Source organism: Ambystoma mexicanum, chromosome 1q (assembly GCF_040938575.1).
Source record: "Ambystoma mexicanum isolate Mex_15411 chromosome 1q, UKY_AmexF1_1, whole genome shotgun sequence".
NCBI classification, from domain to species: domain Eukaryota; kingdom Metazoa; phylum Chordata; class Amphibia; order Caudata; family Ambystomatidae; genus Ambystoma; species Ambystoma mexicanum.
The window spans coordinates 800,803,802-800,827,543 of NC_090922.1; the positions used below are offsets into that span (position 1 = coordinate 800,803,802).

General features: G+C 46.4%; 1 protein-coding gene across 4 annotated transcripts in view; it reads left to right on the forward strand.

Moving 5' to 3' along the window:
• NCF2 (neutrophil cytosolic factor 2) overlaps positions 1-23,742 on the forward strand; it is a 232,909-nt gene that overhangs the window by 136,258 nt on the left and 72,909 nt on the right. For all 4 annotated transcript variants that reach the window (XM_069641395.1, XM_069641396.1, XM_069641397.1 and 1 more), the window contains 5 exons: positions 9,312-9,377; positions 10,752-10,795; positions 12,236-12,377; positions 13,149-13,226; positions 17,374-17,440. In XM_069641395.1, the coding sequence (XP_069497496.1) occupies positions 9,312-9,377; positions 10,752-10,795; positions 12,236-12,377; positions 13,149-13,226; positions 17,374-17,440 (397 nt within the window). The remainder of the gene's footprint in view (positions 1-9,311; positions 9,378-10,751; positions 10,796-12,235; positions 12,378-13,148; positions 13,227-17,373; positions 17,441-23,742) is intronic.

Genomic DNA, 23,742 nt, shown 5'->3' on the forward strand with positions numbered 1-23,742 from the left:
TATTGGTGCAACATGTACAGTGGTCAAGGTTGAAGGATATGGCTAGTGAGCCCCAATGAAAGCTATTGGTGCTACATGTAAAGTGGTAGCAGCTGGACAACTGACCATGGCCTAAGGGCATGGCTAGTGGGACCCAAATAAACCCATTGGTGCAAAATCGACCATGGCCAAAGGCCATGACTATTGGGCTTAAAAAAAAGTGACCGTTTCAAAATATACAGTGTGCATGGCTGAAGGCTGTGCTCACTGGCCAGGGCCGAAGGGCATGGCTAGTCGGCCACAAGGAAACCTATAGGTGGAAAATGTATAGTAGCCATGGTCGAAGGCAATGGCTAGTGGGTCCTAAAGAAACCTATTGGTGCAACATGTACTGTGGCCTGGCTAGTGGCCCGGCTAGTGGCCCTTGAATAAACTATGGAATAACAAAACCCTTGAAATTCACTGAAAAACTTTAGTTAAGGTTATCAGATTTAACGCGACAAAACCCTTGAAATTCAGTGGATGTGGGAAGTGATGATCCTCTTAAGTCGGCACCCCCCCCTGTTTCAAAGCCCATGGGCACATACATAACAGATGAGATTCACAATGACATACAAAATTCGAGGCAGCAAGATAGCTCAGTGGGTTGAGCGCTCACTGCTGCGATCTGGGTCTGATCTGCAAGTCGCAGGTTCGAATCCCAGCAAGGAAAACTCAGCCTTTCATCCTTCTGATATCAATAAATGAATATCAACTCCACTTGGGTGATATTGTATGTATAGGAGTTCTATGCAAAGCACTTCAGCATAAGCGCTATATAAATAACACATCAAGGGATCAACAACGGGCAGATGAGTTGAGATTATCTATTTTGATGCTATTTGTGCTAGTCTGGTGGGTTTCTGTGGCTTGTCACCCTGTTTTTGTGAGCTGGCTTGCATCTCTAGTGTGCTGTTCCTGGTGTGTAATCCTTTGCTCATTTCTGGCTTCCTTCCTGTCCCCACCTGCCCCCCTTGCAATTGGTTGGAATAATCAGGTGTGTCTCTGCCTTTGTTCCTGGCAGCCATTTCCACTTGCTTTCTGGACTTTTTTTCATTTCTCTGCCGCACCTGTGTGACCTCTACCCTGCCCCTTGTCCATGATTGGCTGTCTCCCTCCAGGAGGCAGGCTCATATACACACCCCCTAAGACTGCCCATGCAGCCCCTTCGGCTAAGAGCCCCAAGGCAAAGGGCAGCTCCCAAAGAAGCAGCTCCAGACAGTGTTCGCCTGAGAAGCCAGTAGCCAGCCATCAACCAGCAGCGACTGACAAGAAAGTGTGGTTGGGTGGGGCATACAGCAATCACTGTATTCCAAAAAGCCCTGCCTATCTTATTTCCTACACAACATAAGCATACCAAAATCAGCCACCTAGTAAAGTATACCCCTCCACTGCCGTGTAACGAACACTCAGTTGTGTTATTCACAGTGAATCAGTCTCTCCCTCAAAATAAAGAAAATACGAGGCCAAGTCGAAAGAAACCTCTTAAGAGGTTAAGAGGAAACTGAGGTTAAGAGGAAACTGTTGCCCCCCCCCAAACTCAGAAAGCATTACCCCCCCCCCCATCTCCCATGGGTTGTTATATCACAGAAAAGGTGGGAGATGGTACTGTTCGGCGTGTGCTTCTGCATGGCTCCCTGGATAAATGGTTGGGTGAGACACAACCTGTGTGACAAAACAATTGCCGACTATAGCTCTCACTGGTAAAGGCCCTCCGGAACATGTACAGAGGCCGGATTTAAAAAAAAAACATGAAAGCTGCCACGTCGGGACTAAGTACTACGAAAAAGGCCAAGCTTAAACACTCAGTCAGATCGGAAGTTTCCCCCCTCTAGTCACCATCTGAGACAAGGGGAACATTCTGTTTTACCTGCTGCTACCTCACAGAGAGATGAATGTAAAGTTAGTGCTGAACATTTGGGGCCGAGGCCCAAGCCATTGATGGATATTGACTCTTCCGGGCAGCAATACAATACACACGCCCTAACCCACGATAACTGGCTCACCCATGTGAAGGCCACTAGTGCTGCCAGATCCGCATTCATCACATCACTGCCAGATCCTACATGTATTTCTGGGTTGAAACACATACATATTGTAGAAAGATTCCCTACGGGGGATAGCCCCTTTCTAAATCAGACCTTGTTGCTTACTTTAATACACCAAATCCCGGCCCTGACCACGATTACTTCAAAAGATATAGATGGCTTGGAATGACCCCCTTATAATATTGTGTAGAACTGGGTCTTAGCTCCTTTTGCCTCACCCTTGGTGGAGGATTACATCTGCAAACACTCTAGGGTATTTTCTCACATGGGCTTTGATATTTATGTATTCTGCCTGACCCTGAATGTAGTCTCTGTGCCAGAAGTCTCTGGCAAGATACTCTGGAGTGGGAGTTGATGTACAGTACTGTGATTATGGGCGTTTGGCAGAGAGGAAGGAGAGCACATGGTTTGCACCCCTCCAGATCCCACGATGAAATCTGGGCACCAGAAGAAATGCTACTTTTAAGGTTATGTCCTGGAACTCAAGAGGCCACTCGTCATTTATGAACAATAGGGCTGTATTAGAGTAAATGAGGGCACATGCCATATTTCTATTGCACAAGACTTGGCTCACTTCTCGCTTTGATTTGGATGGTTTTGTATTGTTGTTTCTTTTGTCTCTCCTCCCCAAAGCTGGTCGACCCGTGGGAGGTTTATGTACGGGTGTTAAAACCTCTTATTCAGCAAAAGAGATTATCATGGATGACCTTAAAGAAAGGTTACTTTGTGCGGAAATAAATGGGCTGTCTGTTGGGGGCGGGAATTTGTTGGTTATCATCTTGTACAATCGACCTGGAGGCACGCAGACCATCAGGTTGAAGAAGGCTCTCACTAATATCCTTCGTCGTTGGCAACTGTTCCATCCTAGGGGAGGGATTATGGCGACAGGGGATTTCAATGTGAATTGTTATGAATATGGGTTGCAAATGCCCACAGGAAAAGTATCAATGAAAATGAAACACTATGAGACGGCACTATTAACAGTGTGGGATGATTTGTTAGAAATAGCGGATCAGGGGGGCAAGTCCCTGTTGGTTATGCTCGACCTGTCCACCACTTTTGATACAGTGGACCATGGGACTTTGCTGAGACGTCTGATGGAAGTAGGAGGGGTGGGGGTAAAGGCCCTGCAATGGTTTATATCCTTTCTCTGCAGCAGAGAACAACGAGTTCGACTGGGAGATTTCCTGTCGGACCTAGTATTACAAAGCTGTGGAGTTCCTCAGGGATCTTCCCTTTCCCCACTGCTTTTTAATTTGTATGTAAAACGGCTCATGGATATCTTGAGAAAGCATGGTATACAGTTTCATTCATATGCGGATGACACTCAGGTGTTTGAGGATGCAGAATCAAGAGGAAACATATGAGATAGTGGAACGATGTCTATAAGAGATACAGGGTTGGATGTGTGTAAATCAGCTATTGCTGAATGCCAGCAAAACTGAAGTATCCGTATTCGCCTGCACTGGTTGCCTGTAAAAGAGAGAATAGAGTTTAAGGTCCTCTGCCTGGTCTTTAAGGGCTTGAATAAGATAGGACCAACATACTTATCAGATAAAATCAGGAGGTACATTCCTACCCGACAACTGCGCTCCGAAGACCAAAATCCGCTCTGCATACCAGGCACTAAATGTGTGAACAAAGGGGACCGCAGATTCTCTGCCTATGGTCCTAGAGCATGGAACAAACTACCTAGAGAAATCTGCGACATTAAAACCCTCTCGGCTTTCCGGAGGGCTGTAAAGACCTATCTGTTCTGTTAGGCTTTTGATTGAGTATATTTGCTAAGTAATTCTCATAAGATCCAGTGGACCATTCACAGACAATTGTCAATTGATACATCTGCGCCCAGTTACGATTTAGTTTGTTAGGTGCACGTTACAAATACTTCAAAATTCAAATTATCAAGGTCGGAAATGGAGGGACTTGCTGGGCGAATTTGATCTGCATATACAATATCCCTTAATGAATGAGGTATTGTATACATGGACCAATGGCAGACAACATAGCAGTCTTGATTTTGTGTTTGTAAATGGCCCACTGTGTAAACATTCCCCCCTGCTGAATATCATCCCAGGATCAATGAATGAACATGCCATTCTGAATCTCACTTTACAGGTCACTATCAGCAGATAATTTATAATTCTACTGTAAATGTCCAGGGGAACAGAATCCGCTGGACACTGGGACATATACAAGAACTAAATGACAGGTTGATTAGGGAGAAATTTTGGGGGTATCTCGATAGGACAGTCTTGTTGATGGAAGCTAGATACTCTGGTTGCTAGCTACGCGCCACACTATGACAGGCCTATCATTGCCAAATTTGGTACTAAAAAGCTGGCAACCCACTATGATGCAATTATATCAGGTAGGAAGAGAGAGCTAAGTGTGGCCATTCGCTGGGTTAAAAGGCATCATTATGCTAGCCTTAAAGTGAGCAACCAAGACCTCTGTGCCCTGAGAGGCATATATAAACGGTGGCTTATTAATTATCGGTATAGCAAGGCCAGCGCTGTTTTGATGATCATGAATAAACTTATCCAAGAAAGAGAGTCTAGGAATTTTGCCACCTTATACGATCTAACCTGGCTGAGGGTGGAGCCTCCGAAGTATGTGCTGTAAAGGGTCCCATTGGGAAACTTACATCAGAATAAATTAGTGGGTGGAACAGGATTCTCTCACGACTTCACCTCCTAGGCCAATGGGTAATACTGAGATGGGCAGGCTGGTCGAGGCCATCAGTAAATTGGCAGCATCTTGGTCAGCTAGCCTGGATGGTCTTTGCAATATTATTGTGAAGAGTAAACCTGCATATTGTGCAGGGGCCTTGGAGCAACTATTCCTACATATTTGTGAGACAGATATTATTCCTAAAACTGGTCTTAATCCGGCCTTAAAACGTCTTATACCCAGTCCACAAGAAGGGCCTGCAGCACTTGCCTGAGAACTACAGCCTACTGGCAATGCTGGACAGTGGATCCAAGATATTTGCAAAGCTGTTATTGGAGATATTGTCTAACTGGGCCACAACTGTGCTCTTCTAAATCTCACACAGACTGGATTTAGGAAAAATTGCTCAACGAGTCACCCTTTATGGGTTTTACTTACTTTAATTTTGGATACACTACTAATCCCCGACCAAGTACAGCATAAATGTTTTGTCGATTATAGCTCGAGGTCCAGATTCGCCTTACACAAACAGGCAACCTGGGAAAATCTATTCCTACTAATAGAGGGCTGAAGCAGGGCTGTGTGCTCGCCCCTACCCTATATAATCCTTATGTATCTGATTTTGAACGATGCTTAAGATCGGTGAATAACGACCCCCCTAGATTCGGTCCTGCAGGTATCTATTGCCTCACTTATGCCGATGATACCGTTATCTTTGATCAAACAGCGATCGGGCTGCAGTGTTCTTTGGACGCATTAACTGTCTATGCGAGGGAAAATGGCTTAAGGTAAATGTCACCAAGACAAAAACTATGACCATCAGGAAGCAAGCATATGGTTCCCCGATTTTTGTTGGGAAAATAGAATGCCAGCCCCTGGGACAAGTTGCAGAAAACAAGTACTTAGGCACGACAGTTAAGGCTTTGAAAAATTAGTCCTATGTGGGAGAGATTTCTTGCTGCAAGACCTGGTCCAAATGGCTTGCTCTTAGAAGTATTTGTCAACAGGCTGGGCGGGGGCAGGGGAGGGGGGGGGGGTCCATTGCGGCCAAGTTGAATGTCTATAAGCAGTCAATCATTCCTGGTTAATGTACGCCCTGGAGGATCTCACAGAGTGATCAGTGGGCTGGTTGGAATGGTTAGAGGGGAAAATACTTAGCTCTTTGTTGGGTCTACCTTGTTCGGTTCCAGTTCAGGCTGTAAGTCTTCAACTCGGCTTACAGTCATTGACCGCTCTGTGGAAACTTGCTGTTTGTAGGCTGTCAGCTAAGATTACCTTGGAAGTTCATCACGAGCCAAACCTCTTGAACCTTACAGTAGAACTCTCACAGAGGGTGACCAGGAGTGTGTAGTTTTGTCTGATGGAAAGAACTGTATTGTCCAATTTTTTGGCTTTTGGGCTGAGTGATGTCCCCTAAACTATGTTTGAATTCCATCTAGCTAAAATTGTGGACAAGACGCGACATTATGATCGTGCTCTCTGACTACAGACCAATTGGTGTCATGACCTAGCTATGTGAAATATACCCATCAAGGACTGCCTGCGGATAGTCCTTGAAGCTACCTTACCAAGTATTGTGCCCCTGGTTTGATACATTTCACACTTTACTAAAGGTTTGATATCCTACCAGTCTTGGCTTATGCTGTGGCTTGGGCAGGAATGCCTTGTGAGATGAGAATCTGCAGGTTATGTGAGGAAACCATTGAGACTGCCTGGCATAAACTGACTCAATGCTCTAGACTGCAAGCTATGAACGACAACCAATATGTTAAATATCGAAATGTAAGATCTGATCAATTTTGGAGCCTACTATATCGGGCGGAATCCCTTGTACTTACAGCTAGGGCGTACCACATGCACTTAAATAAAATAAAAAGATATTAAGTAGAGGAAAGCGTAAACTATACAAACATGAAAGGCAGTATCTAGGTCATGAAATGTCAAAAGATGGCATAAGACCCAGAGAGGAACAGATATACAATATCACTAGTATTCCCAGTCCGAAGAACAAGGAACAGTTAACGTCATTTTTGGGAATGGCAGAATATTATGCTAAATTCTCACTGCAGTTTGCTAATTCCACATACAAGATGAGAAGGTTAGCAAAAAAGGAGTCACATTCTGGTGGGACAAACAACGCAAAAGAAAACTTCAGGAAGTCAAAAAAGCATTAAAACAAGCACCGTCATTCAAGAACCATGATCCATCTAGGATGAGCGCTCTGATGGCTGTTGCCAATGAGGACGGTTTAGGGGCAGCATTATCCCAGAGGAAAGGCAGGTATGAGTTTACCATTGCATTTCCATCGAGTGTGTTAAGGAAGGCAGAACATGATTACTCCGCTATTGAGAAGGAACTTCTTGCTATTAAGTGGGCAGGAGAAAGTTCAGACCTTTCTTACGGGGCACGTGTTTTCTAATGTGAAGTGATCATAAGCCTCTGAAAGAGGTTTTTACAACAATGGGGTTAAATAAAGTGTTGTTCCATAAAGTAAGTGGGTTGCAAATTTGCAAGAATATACATGGGGCATGTTCCACGGGTCAAGAACAGTGCAGCAGGCTGTTTGTCTAGGTTAACAAATAATGTAGAAACAAGCGTGGGTCAGGCAGAGGACAATCAAGCTTTGATGGGTGATCAAAGGAAGGGGGACTGCATTGAACAAACTTAATCAGCCTTAGGCTAAAGGTGTCAGCAAACGTTTCTTTCAGGACAATAAGTGTGAAGCTTTTGCAATGGCACCGGATAAACGTCATCTTGTTCGCGATTTTGTGTTGAGGGGTGATCAAAATATTCCTCCTGAGGAAATCAGATCCAGAATAATAGAATTCGCACATGAAGGTCATCAAGGGATGTCGAAAATGAAGCAAAGAATTAGACAACATTTCTGGTGACCCACTATGGATATTCAAGTGGAGAAAGTTGTAAGGAATTGTGCAATGTGCAAAAGTAGTGCGAAAAGTTGCAGTACTCGGAGTAGTCCCATGAGCAGACCGAGTTGGCTGTGGGAAAGAGTAGGATTTAACTTTGTAGGACCAAGAAGAAGTTTGGAGTCTACTTATTATTGTATGGTTTTAATAGATATGTTGTCTAGGTTGGTGGAAGGTAAATGTGTCCAGAACATTTGCACAAAAGATGCAATAGAGTTGTTAGAAGAAATATTTAAGCAAGAAGGATATCCTATCATAATAACGGCAGCCAATGGGGTTGAGTTGGCGTCTAAAGAAGTGGAGTCGTTCCTGAAGGTGAATGGAATTGAGCATAGAACCAGCTCAGTGTACCATCCAGAAACTTGTGCAATGGTCATAAAATACAACAGTCTCATCAACGAGAATATACAGGGAGCCATAACAATGGGCAATAATTAGAATAAAGCAGTAGATTAAATTGCAGCAGCTCGTAGATTTGTACCTCATACTACCACTGGCATTACCCCATTTGAAGTGCTTAGTGGGAGGAAACCAAATACCAGGGTTTGCCCTCTCTGGATGAATAAGGCAAGGGAAAGCAAAATGGATGAGAAAAGAGTTTGGGATAGGAAAAGAGATACAACTGGTATGTAACAAAATCATTTCGGATCGACCAAAGCTGTGAGAGTGCATACCCAAGGAAGGAGACTGGGTATGCATTCAACTGCCACCAGGACTCCAGAAACAATGTGAGGCTTCATCTCAAACTGTTGCGGTAGCAAGAGTTTTTCATGGGTCAATTAGCACGTCAGATGGCAGGGTTTGGCATAACAATAGGGTGTGTAGAATTCGAGAACCTATTTCAGAGAGGGATGCAAAACCAGATGGAACAAGCAATGGTCCAAAGCAAGGTTCTATGAATGTGCGTCGCGACCCAAATGAGCAACTGAGAGATCCTGAAGGACTACACAAGTTCTTCCGCCACACCTTCAGGGACCATGCCATGGGAATGTTGACCATCGCCCCCTGTGGTGCGCTTAGGACATTATTATTCCATGCAAGTAGTGCATTTAGTTAAGTTCACCAAGTTAAGCGTTTTAGATAATCTGTCATGCAAGTTGTATTAAGTAGTGTATTTGATTAGGTCCACCAAGTTAGTTGTGTCAGAACGCACAGCATGTTATCTTGTTAGGATTTCATGCTACTATATTAAAAAAAAAAAAAGGTAAGGTGGGAAGTGATGTGTTTATGTCACATTGGATCCTCACCACCAAGGTTACATGTATGTAAATTTGTACAGGCTATTAAATTTTCTCATGGTTCAGGGGGAAGGAGGGAGATGTATGAGGCGAGGGAGTTCTGGGTGGAAAGCTGGAGATAGAGGGGCCGTTGTGAAATGGCCGTTGGGGTCGTTAGGAACTACTCGCGTAAATAAATAACCTGAATGAAGATTTGCCTCGCAGTGAACTTCCTTGATGTACGCACGCACGTTTTACAGTTCTTGCATATATTTTCCAGCAATGATATGTTTTAAATGATGACTTAAGAACTTTCCTCATAAGGGGGGAGGAAGGCCGTGCATAAGGGAAGAGGGCAGCATTGTGAGATGGAGTTTTGAAAAGCAAAGTGCGCACCTCTAAAGCCCTCGCTCTCTGTTCCCTTCTAGGTGGTAGTCGTGGCGTCCGTTGTTGACAAGGATAGCTACTCGGGCTTCGCGCCTCTACAGCCACAGGTGACGTGTCTTGCTTCTCCTACTCAGAATTCTTTAGCAGTTTCTGCTTCACCGAGGTAGAACACCTTGCATTCTTGGACTTAAAAACAAGAAATGTAAAAATAAAAATGTGTTCAGAGCAATGAAAATGCGATTGGGCTCCAGCGCTCCATTCAGTTCACATTTTAAATCTTGAAAAAATGTGAACTTCAACACACTGCGAAAAGAATTAAAGGAACCGAACACGCAAAAGAAATCAGACCAAAAATTTGAGAAAAAAAATATCATTTTGTGAATGGTTGTGCATTTTGTATTGTTTTATGGGGAGTACAAGGTGTTTCTATAAGAAACGGCATACAAAAACAGGATATGGGGGGGCAACTCCGCAACAGTTGGCCTAGATAAGAAGGAAGGCACCGCCATGAAGGGGCGGGGGGGGGGGGGGAGTGATGAGCTGGTGAGGTAAGAGTGCTCCTTCCAGTGTTGGAAATGCAGAATTAAAGGACTGGATTGTATTCGTGTTTGGAACATGCAGGACTAGTGTGTTCTAGGATTGAGGAGGAGGAAGGGGGTGTCCAGAGTGGGCAAGACACAGGGATTAAGGCTGGTGTCAGAGCAGAGATTATGTGGTAGAGACTAGCAAAAGAGAGATAGTGTCACCAGGTGAGGGCTGGCAGGGCATGCTCATGGATGGACTTAAAAACAAGAAGTAAGAAGGTGAAACAGGAACAGTTTCTCATGGGTAGAAACCCAGCATGGAGGAGGTAATTGGAAGCAGGAGAGCAACGGGGCAGATTACAGAGCGCGGGTCCAGCAAAGATGCGTATTCTGTGCAGCGGTGAGGGAGGGCAGGGCAGTAGTCAAGGAGGGGCTGAGTGAGCACCAGAGTTAGTCTCAGGGCTTTCACGTGATGGTAGATAAGGGGTAGGAGAGAGTTTAAGCAGGGTAATCCTGGCACCCATAGAGCAAGAAGGAATCAATCCGTGGAAATTGACACTGCGGTCAAAATGGACGCCAAGGTTCCGAGCCTTTCGCATAGCTCTCAACTCACACGCTTTTGGCGGGTGTCACCCGCCTTCTAAACAGCTGACTCACCCGCCAAGCGTCCTGCACGCCCATTCATTTCAATGGGCCTCTCACCCGCCAAAAATAAAATCGGGTGTTTTCACCCGCCTTTGTGACACAAATGGTTGAGAGCTATGCTTTCTGGAGGGGGTGGGAGGTGGTCAGGGGAAGTGAGAAGGGTTAGAGAAGGAGGGGGGGGACACTGGAGGCTAGGAGGCAGAGGACTTCATTCTTATTGATCTACTTAACGGTTTCATATGTGTAGCAAACATGTTCCAGTGCTCCTAGCCATGTAATAGTACATACATTATTTTCCTGTTCTTTTTACAGGCATTAGAGCCACCCCCGAGGCCAAGAACCCCCGAAATTCTCAGGTGAGTGCCTTTCCCTTTCTGCCATTGGATGGGAGTTGTCCTGCCAGCTTTTTATTGCAGCGGGTTGGGCTTGACGTCACTACGGCTGAAGGGCGAGTTTCCCCGGACACTAGAGGTGCCTCCTTACCCCTGAATCCACATGAGAAGCTTCTATTGGGAGTCACCAGAAAGGACCCATAGCCTATTCTTGAAGCGGTTCCCAACCACCCATTGACAGCCTATGAACCTCCCCCAAAACCCCTCATCCACCCACCTATCCCTCAAGACCCCGGCGTTTGAACCACTGATTCCAGTGCTGGGCTTTGCCTGGTGATTCCCATGCCATGTCCCAGCACACCAGCCAGTCTGCTGGCTTTCAGGGGCCCTCTGGGACATTCAAACAGGTCAGTGTAATGTACAGGAATGCAAGTGTCAAGTAAGACCAGCACCAGCATTGCTGCCCGAGCAGCTGTGCTACCAAATCTAGGGGTTGAGAGGTACAGAGCAACTCAGTCCAGGTTTAATAGTATACGTACCCTCAGGCCTCTTACTCTAGAACTTGTTTCCCACCCTCCAATGATTTCAAGCAGAGACCCGTATCTCCAATCATTCCAAATCTAGATCTCAGCCAGACTGCTGATTTTGTGTGAAGCCCCTCAACATCCCCCACTGCTGATTCTGGGCTCCTGCCTTTACACCTCTCCCACATGGGAGCATAGACTCCTCTAGCCATGGCATGCCTCGCGGCATTACTGCTGATTCTAGGCTAGCCACTTATTTACCTACCCTACCCCCACCCCATACTGATTCTAGACCCCACCTGGCCCACCCCTCTGATTATGAACACCTGTTTATTCTAGGCTACCCCTCAATCTACCTGCCTCACACCCCCATGCTGATTGTAAGATAACCTCCTGCACCCACCCCTCTTGGCTCACCACAAGGCTTCCCTCTGCTGACCTTAGGCTAATGCTCTGCACCTTCACCCGCTTGCATGGCTTATTCAATGCTACGCCCTGTATCTACCTACACCACCCACTGCTGAACCTTAACTACCCCCTGGGCCCCTCACTGATGGTTCTAGCTTTTCACTGTGCACTCCACAGCCTTGCCCTCTGCCAACTCCAGATTACATCACTACCAAACTCCCTCTGCCAGGGTTACTTTTAGACCAAGCCTTTCACCACATACCATTGATTCTATACTAACTCCCTGCACACCCCCCCCTCCCACTACTCTTTCTAGACTATCATACAGTTTGTTGATCCTACCACCCCCATTTATGGTACAGAGACTAGGTTACCGCCCAAAACCACTGCTGATAACAGGGTTGTGATACCCATTTCCATAGTAGCTTTGCGGGAAGTGGCCCTTCCTTCCGTGATCCCAGTTGTACGCATTGCCAGACCCCACGCACGCCTTGGCACTTGTCCCATACTGACATTCGCCTCTCATGCCTAGGGCCTTCGAAGGGAAGCCGCACCGTGTTCTTTATGAGTTCACCCCAGCAACGCCAGAGGAGCTCCAGGTTGTTCCAGGGAACATAGTGTTTCTGCTGAAGAAATGCGAAGATAACTGGGCCACCATTATGTTCAATGGAAAGGTATGGCGATAACATAATGGCGAACTCCAACCCAGGGTCTTTTCTCAACCTCCTATTGATGTGAATCAGAGCATGGAATGTTTGTGTGTTGTAAGAGAGGGTTCGGGCTCATGGCATCCACAGTCTTCACTGCAGGGGGGATCCGAACCTAGAGGTGCACTATAATGTGGGGGTCGGGCATGAAGGGAGAGTCCATCTCACACAGGTTTGGGGGACCAACTTCAGGTATAAATAAATTAATAATAATTATGAAGAGCATAGAGGGCCCAGACCGCTAGAGTTCAGAGTGAGGCAATACGGGTGTTCATGTAAGTGGGGGCTGGATCACACACAAGTAAAGGTCCTTCAAACTCAATAGCAGAACAAGGGGGAGTCAGATTCAAAGAGTGTGGTGGACGGAGGGGGCATTCAGATCCAAGCTGTGCCTGGTGGAGGTCGTCATGGCCGAGGTGCAGGAAGGGTAGTGTAAAGCGAGAGGGATTCAGAGACAGAGTTTCAAGTGAGGGAGAGCGAGAACCAAGGTGTGCAGAGAAATCGACAGTGCGATCGGGGGAGCGCAGAAAGAGGACATCAGGCGGCATGTACTGAGAGAGGTGCGAGTCGAATGCATGCACTATCAATGCGAATGCTCATCCTTTGCACATGCACGAAAGTAGATTGAGGCAAGCCTCTGTGTTCACCCTTTGCAGAAGTAAGTTGGATGTAGCGTCTAGAAGGCACTGCGGTGGAGATGCAAGGAGCTGTATTATGATGTTGTCTTTCTCTCCGCAGAGGGGGATTGTTCCCTGCAACTACCTGGAGCCTTTGGATCTACAGTTCCAGCCACAGTCGCAGATAAAGGAGACACAGGTAAGGTGCCATTGATAGCCGGAGCGGAGTACATTGTGTCGCTCTCTTCGCCCCTTACTGTATTGCTATCCCGATTTTCAAGGACAGGCTATTGTGGTGGAGGGTGAATGCCAAGGTTTACCAGCCAACTGAACCTAAACAGACTACCGCACAAAAAGTCTTACGCAGCGCTAGCAGAGTGGGTCAGGTTATTCATATGGAGCTGTTGCACTCTGGTCAGACAATATTCTAAGGTCCTGCCTTCTTAGGGGCCCCTGCATCCATCCTGGTCCCACATTCTGGCAGTGTCTGCTTCACGTAGTCTAAAAGTTTGACATTCCCACAGAGGATGTGAAGACATAGAAAACAAACTTCAGTGACCTGGTGCACCCAACACCACAATTGTCTTTTGGTGCTTAATGAATATTTTTTGTTAACGCACAGCTTGTTGATGTTCATTTACACCCTTGTTAATAGGAATAGTCTACAGTAGCACCATATGCATTGCAACTCGTGGCCCTCAGATTGCAGACAGTTCTGTGAAATGGAAATTGGACTTTCTCCCCATCAGATAGAGCTGTGTCCCCATAAGAGATGTGATGCTACTTGCCAGTGTGAACGTGCTATACTGTAACAAATGTGGCCTTGTGGCACTAAGAAGGCTTCCGGTAGTGCACCGTTGCACCTTACTGGTTTGTCGGTAGACTGTGGTCAAACATAGAATAGCCTTCCTGCCTCTCTCAAACTTTAGCAGGACCACCTCAGTTCCTGAAGGAACTCAAGACCTTCCTTTTTGCTTCGTTTCTCTTTATTTTTTCCTCCCTCTCTCTCCCCTGCTGATGTTCTTGTCTGCTGCACTAACTGTTCACCTGGCCTCCCTCTGAACCTTATGAAGACCAGGCTCCTTCACGACCAGTAGCCCCATGCACTGTCTCTGGGCTACCACGCACTTAGGGACTTTATCTGCAACTCTACAGTCCCCTGCCTCTTGCACTTACTTAGAACCGGCCGCCCTGGCGGCACTTACTCGAGCTATGCTTATTGCACTCTCCTTTTCCCTGCACCTAGCACATCTCCTCTCCCTTCCCCCTGCACTTGCAGGATCTGAACGACACAAGGCCTAGTAAGATCGTTTGTTGTGTCCCCCCTTTGTCTCCGCTTCCTTGTCTCGTTGCGCCAAGTAACACTTGTGCACTCATTATAAATGACTTATCATACATCAATACACTGTAGCACAATGACATAGTAATTACAACATTAAGAGACAGTGCAAAGGCTGTGCAGACCTTTTAGAAATAGGCTACATATGGACGATGTGTGGGGGTGCAGCGTGATGGGCTCATTCTGTGGCGATTGCTTTTTGAAAATGTGGGAGACCAGTGACAAATTAGCTGACACTCTGCTAGAGGAGCAAGGGCCATTAGGTGCTTGCCATCCAGAAAATTGATAGCAAATGTGTGTTCTGGCTTTCTTTGTCTTGTAACAGCAAATTAATTATGGATAATACAAAGGGAATTGAATGAGACTGTCTGTTCTGGTCCCATGATCGTGCAGGTTAGAGGGGAGACCTGGAGTACCTTACTGCTTTGGAGGATTTGGCCAGAGGAGGCAGGAAGCTTTGGTTGTTGCCAGTGTAATGCTGAAGATGGGCAAAGAAGGGGCAGAGAAAGAGTTTAGTAGAGAATATCTAAAAAGTCATGCACTTTCAACCAGAAATTCTGGTTCATTGGTAGGGGTTGCTGTATGAACAGATCAGATGCTAAACGTTCTCCCTCTGGCAGACATTGAAAGATCAACCGCCTATTGACAAACGTGTGTTAACACAATAGCCCATTTGTGCAGTTTGTATCCTCCTAATAAAGGTGCTAATGGAGTCACACCAACTCCAATCAAACAGCCAGACCTTCGTTCTAAGAGTGAGGGAATAGGATGCTGGTGCAGCCATATAAGGGTATGGCTACTGCCCACTTCAGAGACGGTGGGTTACAGTTGCCAAGACCAGCTATGACTAGTTGCTGCTGTATGGTGTCTAGGATTCAAACTTTAATACATAGTGGACAGAAAACCTACAAAAGCTGAATCATTGGCTAATGGCTGCAACCCTGTGATTGTGTCCTGGATTCATTTCTCAGACCAAACTTCCTAAAGAAATGGGGGAAGTGAGGAGTCTGCTCCCTTGCATTATAGCATCTGGGATGATTCCAAAGTATGGAAAAAGACAACCAGAAGACACATCGCATGGGGGCTTGAAACTGCACCCTGCAAAGAGCATTTCTAACTATAAAGATCTGCTCTGGGCACTGGATTTACCAGACTTCCACCTACCAGAGAGAGAAAAGGGGGGTGGTACTTTTTCCCTGACCTGGCTGGACCAGCTGAGCTGCAAGCCCTTGAGAAGCACTGGCCCCAGCAAGTCCCACTTGCTGTTCCCGCCTGGATACAACACCAAGATTTGAGAGCACTGACCACCAAGAGCACGTTCTGGTGCTACCATATTGGAAAGCTGCACTGTACCCCTTCACCAAATGCACTGTTCCTTCAGTGCATTCGCTACTGCCCTGTTTGATACAAGAATGATCTCTGCCAGGTGAACCACAAACTGATGCCACGATCCCCCACGGGATCGTGGGGATTCACGCCTGTTGACTTCACCTCGCTAGACCAGACAGATAACAGGCCGCTGTTGGAAACTGCAGATGATCCCATCCACAAGGTTCTCACCAGTGGTCTCACACTGAGAAGCGTGTCCTGCTGATCCCAAAGTAAATTCCCATCTTTATAACCCTACATAAACATTGGATCTATACTTCTCATTGGGGGACCATGCAGTTTCGGGACCACTGTCCCTACAGGCTGTGCATCCCTTCTAATACTTCCCAATGTTTCGGGAGGATAGCTCAGGGGCAACGTGCTCTCCTTGGAAGCAAGACGACACAGAGCACCACAGGTTCGATCCCCAGGTCCGCACTTAGAAACCTCTGGGTATTATAAATAACCTATCGTATCATGAGAGATGAATCCGTGTTTGAGCCAGTACATCTCTTCCGGTAGTCCCAGCGATGACATTCCTGTTCTAGGAACCAAGTGGACCTTGGTCTTAACCCTGCGTGACAGGGCACAGAATAAAGAACCGTTGCTCCAAAGTCTTGAGAAGCTGAACTGCACCTACATTCCTGCCCATCTTTTCTGAGATAAAATGGACTTTCATACGCTCCTTCGCAGACATTGCTCTGTTCAAAGAAATGCGGTTTCGCCCCCTGCATTCCCAAGTACCTGCTCCCCTTCTTCGAGCGAGCCTTCATCGCTCAGACACTGCCACCTCTAAGGGAGCCGGCAGGGGAGTTGCTAGGTCTGGAAAAGACCCGGGGCTAAGTTAATGTCGGAACTGTTGGGACTGGGGGCTAGCTAGCCTTTTGGCTGTAGCTCCTGAGATTCTATCCGGGGCTACAACCAAAAGATCAGGGGCTATAGCCCCCTTAGCCCCCCCCTAGCAACGCCCCTGGGAGCCGGTGTGCCTAGGTTTAGGACAGTAGCGCTAGCTCCCAACCATGGGAACCCTGGGATCTCACCCGAGATTTCCACGATTGGCCCAACGGCCGTGTAGCTCTCTAGCAGGTGGCAATATGAGGGGGACCACGAGCATATCTTGCAGGGGCCCCTGGAATGTTTTGTTACACCGCTGGGTTATACTTGGCGAATAATTAGTAAGTGCACAGCGGGAGCAAGGACGTGATTATCCATTGCTTCTTAGTGCACTAATAAAATGATAGTTTCATATTAGAAGCATCTTGAACTCAGGGAACCATGGTAATGAGCACAGAACTTGGGAGGGCCGGGGGAGGGGTCCCTTTAAATCTCTATGATGTCATGATCGATTTTGACGCATCACCACCAAAAAGCCAGCATGCATAAGCGAAACTGATAAGCCATATGATGAAATGTGTGTAAACGTTTTCCTGGTTGCTTCTGGGTTTTGGTGTTTTTGGTGCAAACAGGGCAATTTTCTTTTGGCTTTTTTCCTCCGCCAGCACCCACACTCGAGTCCAGAACCAGAGTTATCCGGTCACCGAGTCAGCAAGCATCTAAAATCACATTCCTGGTTGGCAACGGCCCACCTGTAGTAGGATGTCTGCCTTATGAAATATATGACTGCTTCCTTTTATTTCAGGAAGAAAAATCACCAGCCACCCTAATCCCAGCGCCACCAAACACAGCAGCGCCCAGTATTGTGATTGGTAAGTGATGCTTAAACGTAGATGCCCGAGATACACAAACAGCACAAAACACTGGAAAAGCCACACCCCTGCAGGAGAGTACCTCCTGTGTGGGAACCTTTCCAGGATTATTTTGAAGGACATTTCAGGCTCTCGGGCAAAACATATTAATTTTCACTGCATTATTGCAAAACCTAGTGCTAATCCGAAACTTTGCTCTGGTGAAAAAACGCATAAAAAATGCATCTCTCTGCAGTATGGCAATTGTTGTCCACGTGCTTAGCCAAAGTGCACTTGCCATCGTGCAATGGTTTTCTAATATGTCCCACTGTTTTTAAAAATTGGGTAAACTTTGCCCTAGTGCTAAAACCGTGCCACTTTGCACCTGTACAACGTTTCTGTAATCTGGCCCATGATTGACAGGTGCAGACGATAATGGAAAATATATCCCACAGGATTAGAGCATGGAATATATTTAACTCTGTGGGGAGGTGGCTAGAGATCCCGACTTTCAGATTTGCTTGAATGCCACCATGTTGTCTCTGGTTCATGTGACCACACCACCCCCACAACATCCAGATCTACCTGCAACTACAGCACAAACTTTTAGAAGGAGTACATTTAATCTACCAATGGGGATGGTGGGGCTAGGGATGGCCCTCGTGCTGAACTGCAATCAGGATGAGCGCCATGCAAGTGCAGAGAAGGGGAGCGGTAAATAGTGTGAGAGGTAGAGCCGTCAACTGGGAGTCGGGGGTTGAAATGAAGGCCTCAGGGGGAGCAATTCTAAGGGATGGAATGAGAATTATTTATTTTTACATTTATAGCAGTACACAAAGCCAAGGGGCATCTAGGCACTAGTTACAAGAGGTCTGGAGTACATGGTAGAGAGACCAGTATAAATGGAGGATCGCAATCAGCTGTGTAAAACAAGATACTGCGAGAGCAGCCTACGTCTGCCAGAAAAGCCTATCCCAGGGGGACTGGAGGCCACAGCTTCAGTGCAAGGTGCTGGATGTAGTTACCAACAGCTATTAGTATAAAAGGAAGAGGAGAATAGGAGGGAGAACAGCCTGCGCCTGCCGGAAAGGCCTCACCCATAAGGACTGGGGGCCACATCAGCAGTGCGAGGCACTGGTGCTCTTTGGGAGCAGTCACTAGTTACAGTGTTGAAGGTCAAATATGTTAGGAATATCAAACATTTACGGTGCACAAGAGATAATGAACGTGCAGCCTGCACCTGTTGGAAAGGCCTCACCTGAAGGACTGAAGGCCACATCAGCAAAACAATACAGTGGAGGGAAGGGTCAAGAGCTACAGTGAGGAGGATGAAGTACATCCTTTAGTGAGCAAGTATGATAAAGTCGCAGATGAGGTAATCATGAGGCAAAGAATGTGTTGTGATGTAGTTTAGAACATGTAGTTCAGTCTCTCTCACTGTCCGCGAGTGTAATGAGAACATGGAACATAGCGGGGTGGACCGTTTGGTGAGAGACTGGGGGTGGGGGGCGAAAGTGACCTAAGGACAGCTGTGCCGTCGCGCTGGCGATTAATGGATCGACGGCATACTACTCACCTTCTCCGAGTGGTCTTTGGTCTCATCAATTTGGCAACGAGTGCCAGCGGGGCAAACAGCAAACCTGAGGAAGAGTCGCTGGCAAGATACGGAGAAACAGGAGGAGGCACAGCAGTTTCGTCAGCCACCAGGTACATGGAAGAGCACAAGTTAAGCGCAAGGCGGTGCAGCTTCAGGAGGCATGTACTAAAGTTTAATAAGAGATCGGGAGAAACCTAACAAGCGTGAGGAGCCTGCAAGTAAGAAAAGCCTGATTGTGCAGGCTTCAGATTAGAGGAAAGGCCACATCAAGCGACATTCAGACATTTTGGTCCGGGAAATCAGATTTGTACAGATTAATACAAACTGCAATCTTCCTCGTTACAGTGGGGGGCGGGGGGAATTAAAAAAGGACTTGTTTTTAATAACATCGTAGAGGATTGACAGAAAAGGACTCTTATGTTCAAAAAGAGAGAATAAGGAGCAGTAGCTGAAACTAAGCATTTTGAGAAAAGAGCTCATAGAAAAAAGAAAAAGAAATTGAAAATAAGCGACATTAGCCAGAATTAAACATGACTATGAGAGGTATAACATTAGCCCCCGCGCCCCGGAAAGTTCTCCCTAATGCGGGCCAACCAGCAGTTACATAGCCAGAATGGAGAGAATATTGGCCCAATTATATTAAAACTGTTGAACAAGAAAGTCTCACTGCCGAAAAGAAGAAATTGCTTCTGCTGCATGCCTTTGGCCTGGAAGGACAGCGCAAATTTAGGGAGCTACCAATATTAGCAGAATTGGACCCTGGAGATATGGATGCTCATGAGCGTGCCATCAGGCAGCTAGATAATTATTATGCACCAGAAGCTAATGTTGTGATGAACAGATTTAACTTCTACACAGGAGTACAAAAGGAAGAGGCGTCAGTGGTAGAGTATGTATCCTCTCGGAACAAATTGGCACTCATATGCAAGTTTGGTGCTGGGATTACAACGGAAGAATTACTATGCGATCAAATCACAATACATAATAAGGACTCTGCTATACAAGAAAGATTTTGGATGGTGGGGCCCAAAAAAAGATCTAGTTCTGTTTTTGCAATAATGGCCACTCCACCGCCGTAACCGGAACTGCGGTTTGCGCTGAAGGAGAAGCCTGTGGGGGACTGCTAAATTGATGGATGGATCACTAGTATCCCAAATCCATCGGTGAGGCAGAGTATGTCTAACTCATTCTCGATTACCAGGTTGTGAATGTCTGGGGCATGGCTAACCAGTGATCTTGTATTGAGCAATGGGATTTTGAGGGTGGTTTCCTTGTTTATAAGCAAGTTGGTATTTGTATCTTTTGTGTTTTTTGCTGGGCTAATTGTACTATGCAGTGGGATATCGATGTACGGATGAAAAGGAGAAGAGAAGGATGCAGCTTCTGTCACCGAGTGATTAAAACTGTTAGGAGGATGAATACCATTTGTAGGAAGGCCAGAGCAGGTTCAAAGGTCACATGTGCCTTCACGACAGCTGCTAGGACACCATGTCCCTGCAGACAGAACTTCTTCACCTCTGATCCAAAATAAAATAATTGTGGTCCCATCAGTCTCGGTAAACTCTAAGAGTAAGCCATACCGGCTGGGTGATAATGGCCCACAATTATTGAAGTCACACGCTATTTGCATTCTAGGACAAATGACCTTTTTTGTTTCCGACTGTAAAGAAAATAGATTGACAGACCGCTGTGTGATTACATGGAGCAGTCTTTCTAAATCAAACTGTCACACCACTGCCACACACGAGTGCACACGGGGGGCGACAGGCGCACCAGGACCTGGAAGCGAAGTAGCGGGAGAATGGGTACGTGTGTTGGTGTGTGTGTTTTGGTTTGGGGGGAGTCTTGGGTGGGGAGGGTGGAGAGGGCTGAAAGGGGAATTCGGGGGGACAATACCACCCCATTTTTGAGGTAATCATTTGGGAGAGAGTGGGGGGGGGGGTGGGGAGGAGCAAACAGGGGCTCGGGTGGTGAAATCCCCGCCCCAAATTGAATAAAAACAAACAAACATGGACATGTCCTTTTTGCACTTTGAGGGATGCCAAAAAAATAAATTAAAAAAAACAAAAAAAAAATCGACCAGATGTATGTGCGACATTTAGGAAGCTGGAACATGACATAGAACCACCACTATTTGATACCATACTGATTTAAACCCTGTGGACCCAGAACAGCTTTGTGAGGGCAATGCAGATTCATGTCTAGCCTACCTGTGTCCACTTCAGCAAGTGAGACAAATAGGATGCTGCTCTCCTTTGAACCTCTGGGAGGACGGGTAATGCCTCTTCAAACCCAGAAGCTCTCATGATGCGTTCTCATGGAAACGATTCCTCAGAGCACACGCATACCAAAGACCAGCCTCACACCAGTGTGTTGCACCCCAACAGGCCTTTAAAGCTCTTCTTGGGAAGGGGGCAGGGTTAGAGCAGTCAGAGGACAGAGGGAAACTAAGAAGAGTATGCCATCTTGCTTTTCTGTGGGGCTCACTTTCCTTCCTGTCTCCTCCACTTCCGGCGTAACAAAGCACCCTGGGTACAATCAAGAAGGCAAAGGTCACTTGTCACGGTGACAGATATTGGACCCCTTACAGCAGGCTTGCTTTTGTCCAATAGCCTTTGACCTTTTACCTTAAACAAGAGATCTCCCACTCCTTCCTTCAACAAGAGGTCTCCCACTCCTTCCTTGATTCTTTCTTGTACACCAAAACGACTTCTCTGGAATTAAATTAGGAGAGCTGTCCATTCCAATGTCCTCTGCTATAGAGTTGAAGGCAGGTGCAGCTAAAGCATAGGGGAACTCTGTCCCCATCGACCCCCAGTGAACATTGAGATGACTACAGTTTTGACCAAGGCTTGCCATTCTGCTGGCTGCACCAGAACCATGCTCCTCTCTGAAGGTGAAGGCACCCCAGCAGGGGGCCAGCCACACTGCTTGGACTGGGAGCGAAGTGTAAAAAACGAACTCACCAGACTTAGAACCACTGGAGTAGGACTGACAACATCCTGAAAAGGCCAAAACAGCATGGACGTCTGTTTCTGCCACATCAAAACATACTTTAACTGATTCGACAACTTTCGAAGCTTGGAAGTACACAGGAGCTGCAGTGCTGCCTTTGGCACAGTCGATCTGAACTACTGCTTGCATCCTTCCAACTAGTTTGGTGCCGCAACGCGCCAGCAGAGCTCATCACCCCTTTGGCTCAAACAGCACTTGACCACTAGGGAAGCCTTCAAATTGCTGCATCTTCAAGCAACACATTATACCACCCGGACCTTCACAACGAACCAACCCGACTTTGACATCAACCGCCTGAAGCATTGTGTCATATGTTCTTTTGTACCCATCATCCCAAACCAGCTTGGTTGCCGAATGAACCCTAGTGGACTCATTGAAGGGCACCACGCAAATGTCTCATCCTACCAAACCCAATTCAACGCCGACTTGCCACCTGGAAAATGCGACTCATCCAGTTCGACCTGCAAGGACAGCACCTAGAAGTCTGGTTCAACACTGCCGAACACCCCAAGAACCAGTATAAGGTACTGTTGAGAGGTCCATAACCCTTGGTCAACCTTTGGAACCATAGCGACTCATAAGCCACCCTTTTCCATCTTATTCTAGCAATATATGCTCCAGTACCCAGAGTGCTTTGGATGTCCGTGATAAAATCAAGTCTGGGGAAATAACCAAGGGTGAAATCTTCGAATTTCGAAAATGTCTTATGCCATTATCCCCTCTACCCACCACCCACTTAACCCTTGTAATGATCCCCAAATACCCCCACTTCCCTGCCTTCACTTCTCCCTGCGACGCTAGCAGCATCTCCCAATTATGGGTGGGAACTGACGCCGCAGGGTACCTTTATTTTTTATTTTCCCACTGCTTTCTATGTAATGGATGGAAAGCAGGGGTCCACCCCTGCCACCCAAAATCCTCTAAAAAAAAGAGAAGGGGAGCAGGGGACACCCTTGCTCACTTTCTTCAACATTTTCTTTTTTTATTTTTTTTTTCAGTGCCGAATTTGGCATTTCTTCACATTCAGCATTTTCCCCCAAACATTTGTATGGAAACTGAGTGCGATCACATATGTAGTCAACATTGAGCTACTGTTAAAAGATGGCAGCTCAAATGCCGGCTACCCACACTCTGTACAGCGCCCCACTGCTCTAGAGCTAGGTCTCAGTTTTAAACAAATTCAAAGATACAAATGTGTTCCTTCGACAGGGGTGAGTTTTTGTTAGTGATATTAGTTGGCTTATTTGCATATTGGTTTAAAGTACATATATTTGTATAGAATCTTGATTGGACATTTTAAGTCTATGTACTATAGCTGTTTTGATTGCTACTGTTATCACACTCGGTCCTCTCATAATAAGCCTGTCCTCGGCCACCTTACCACACAAGGCGAAGGTGGTATTTCTCTAGACTGTGCTTCTCTCACCTTTGTGATTGCGATCACTGTGGGTTTGTAGTAGTGTGAGAACTGAGTATGCGGTTTAGCCACTACTGATCCCTGTACTCGGCAGTAGTCATTTTGTCACACTTCTGCCACTACTTTCCATAACATCGCTTATGCGAGTGTAAAAACCTTTTTACACCCTTTGTAGCATGCAGTAATATATCCTTGGCCTTACTTTATAAATACCATTCTGTTGCCAGGCTATGCTAAGGTTTGGTTCCTCTACTTATCTGAAAAGTGATATTCAAGTCATACATCTGCACTAAA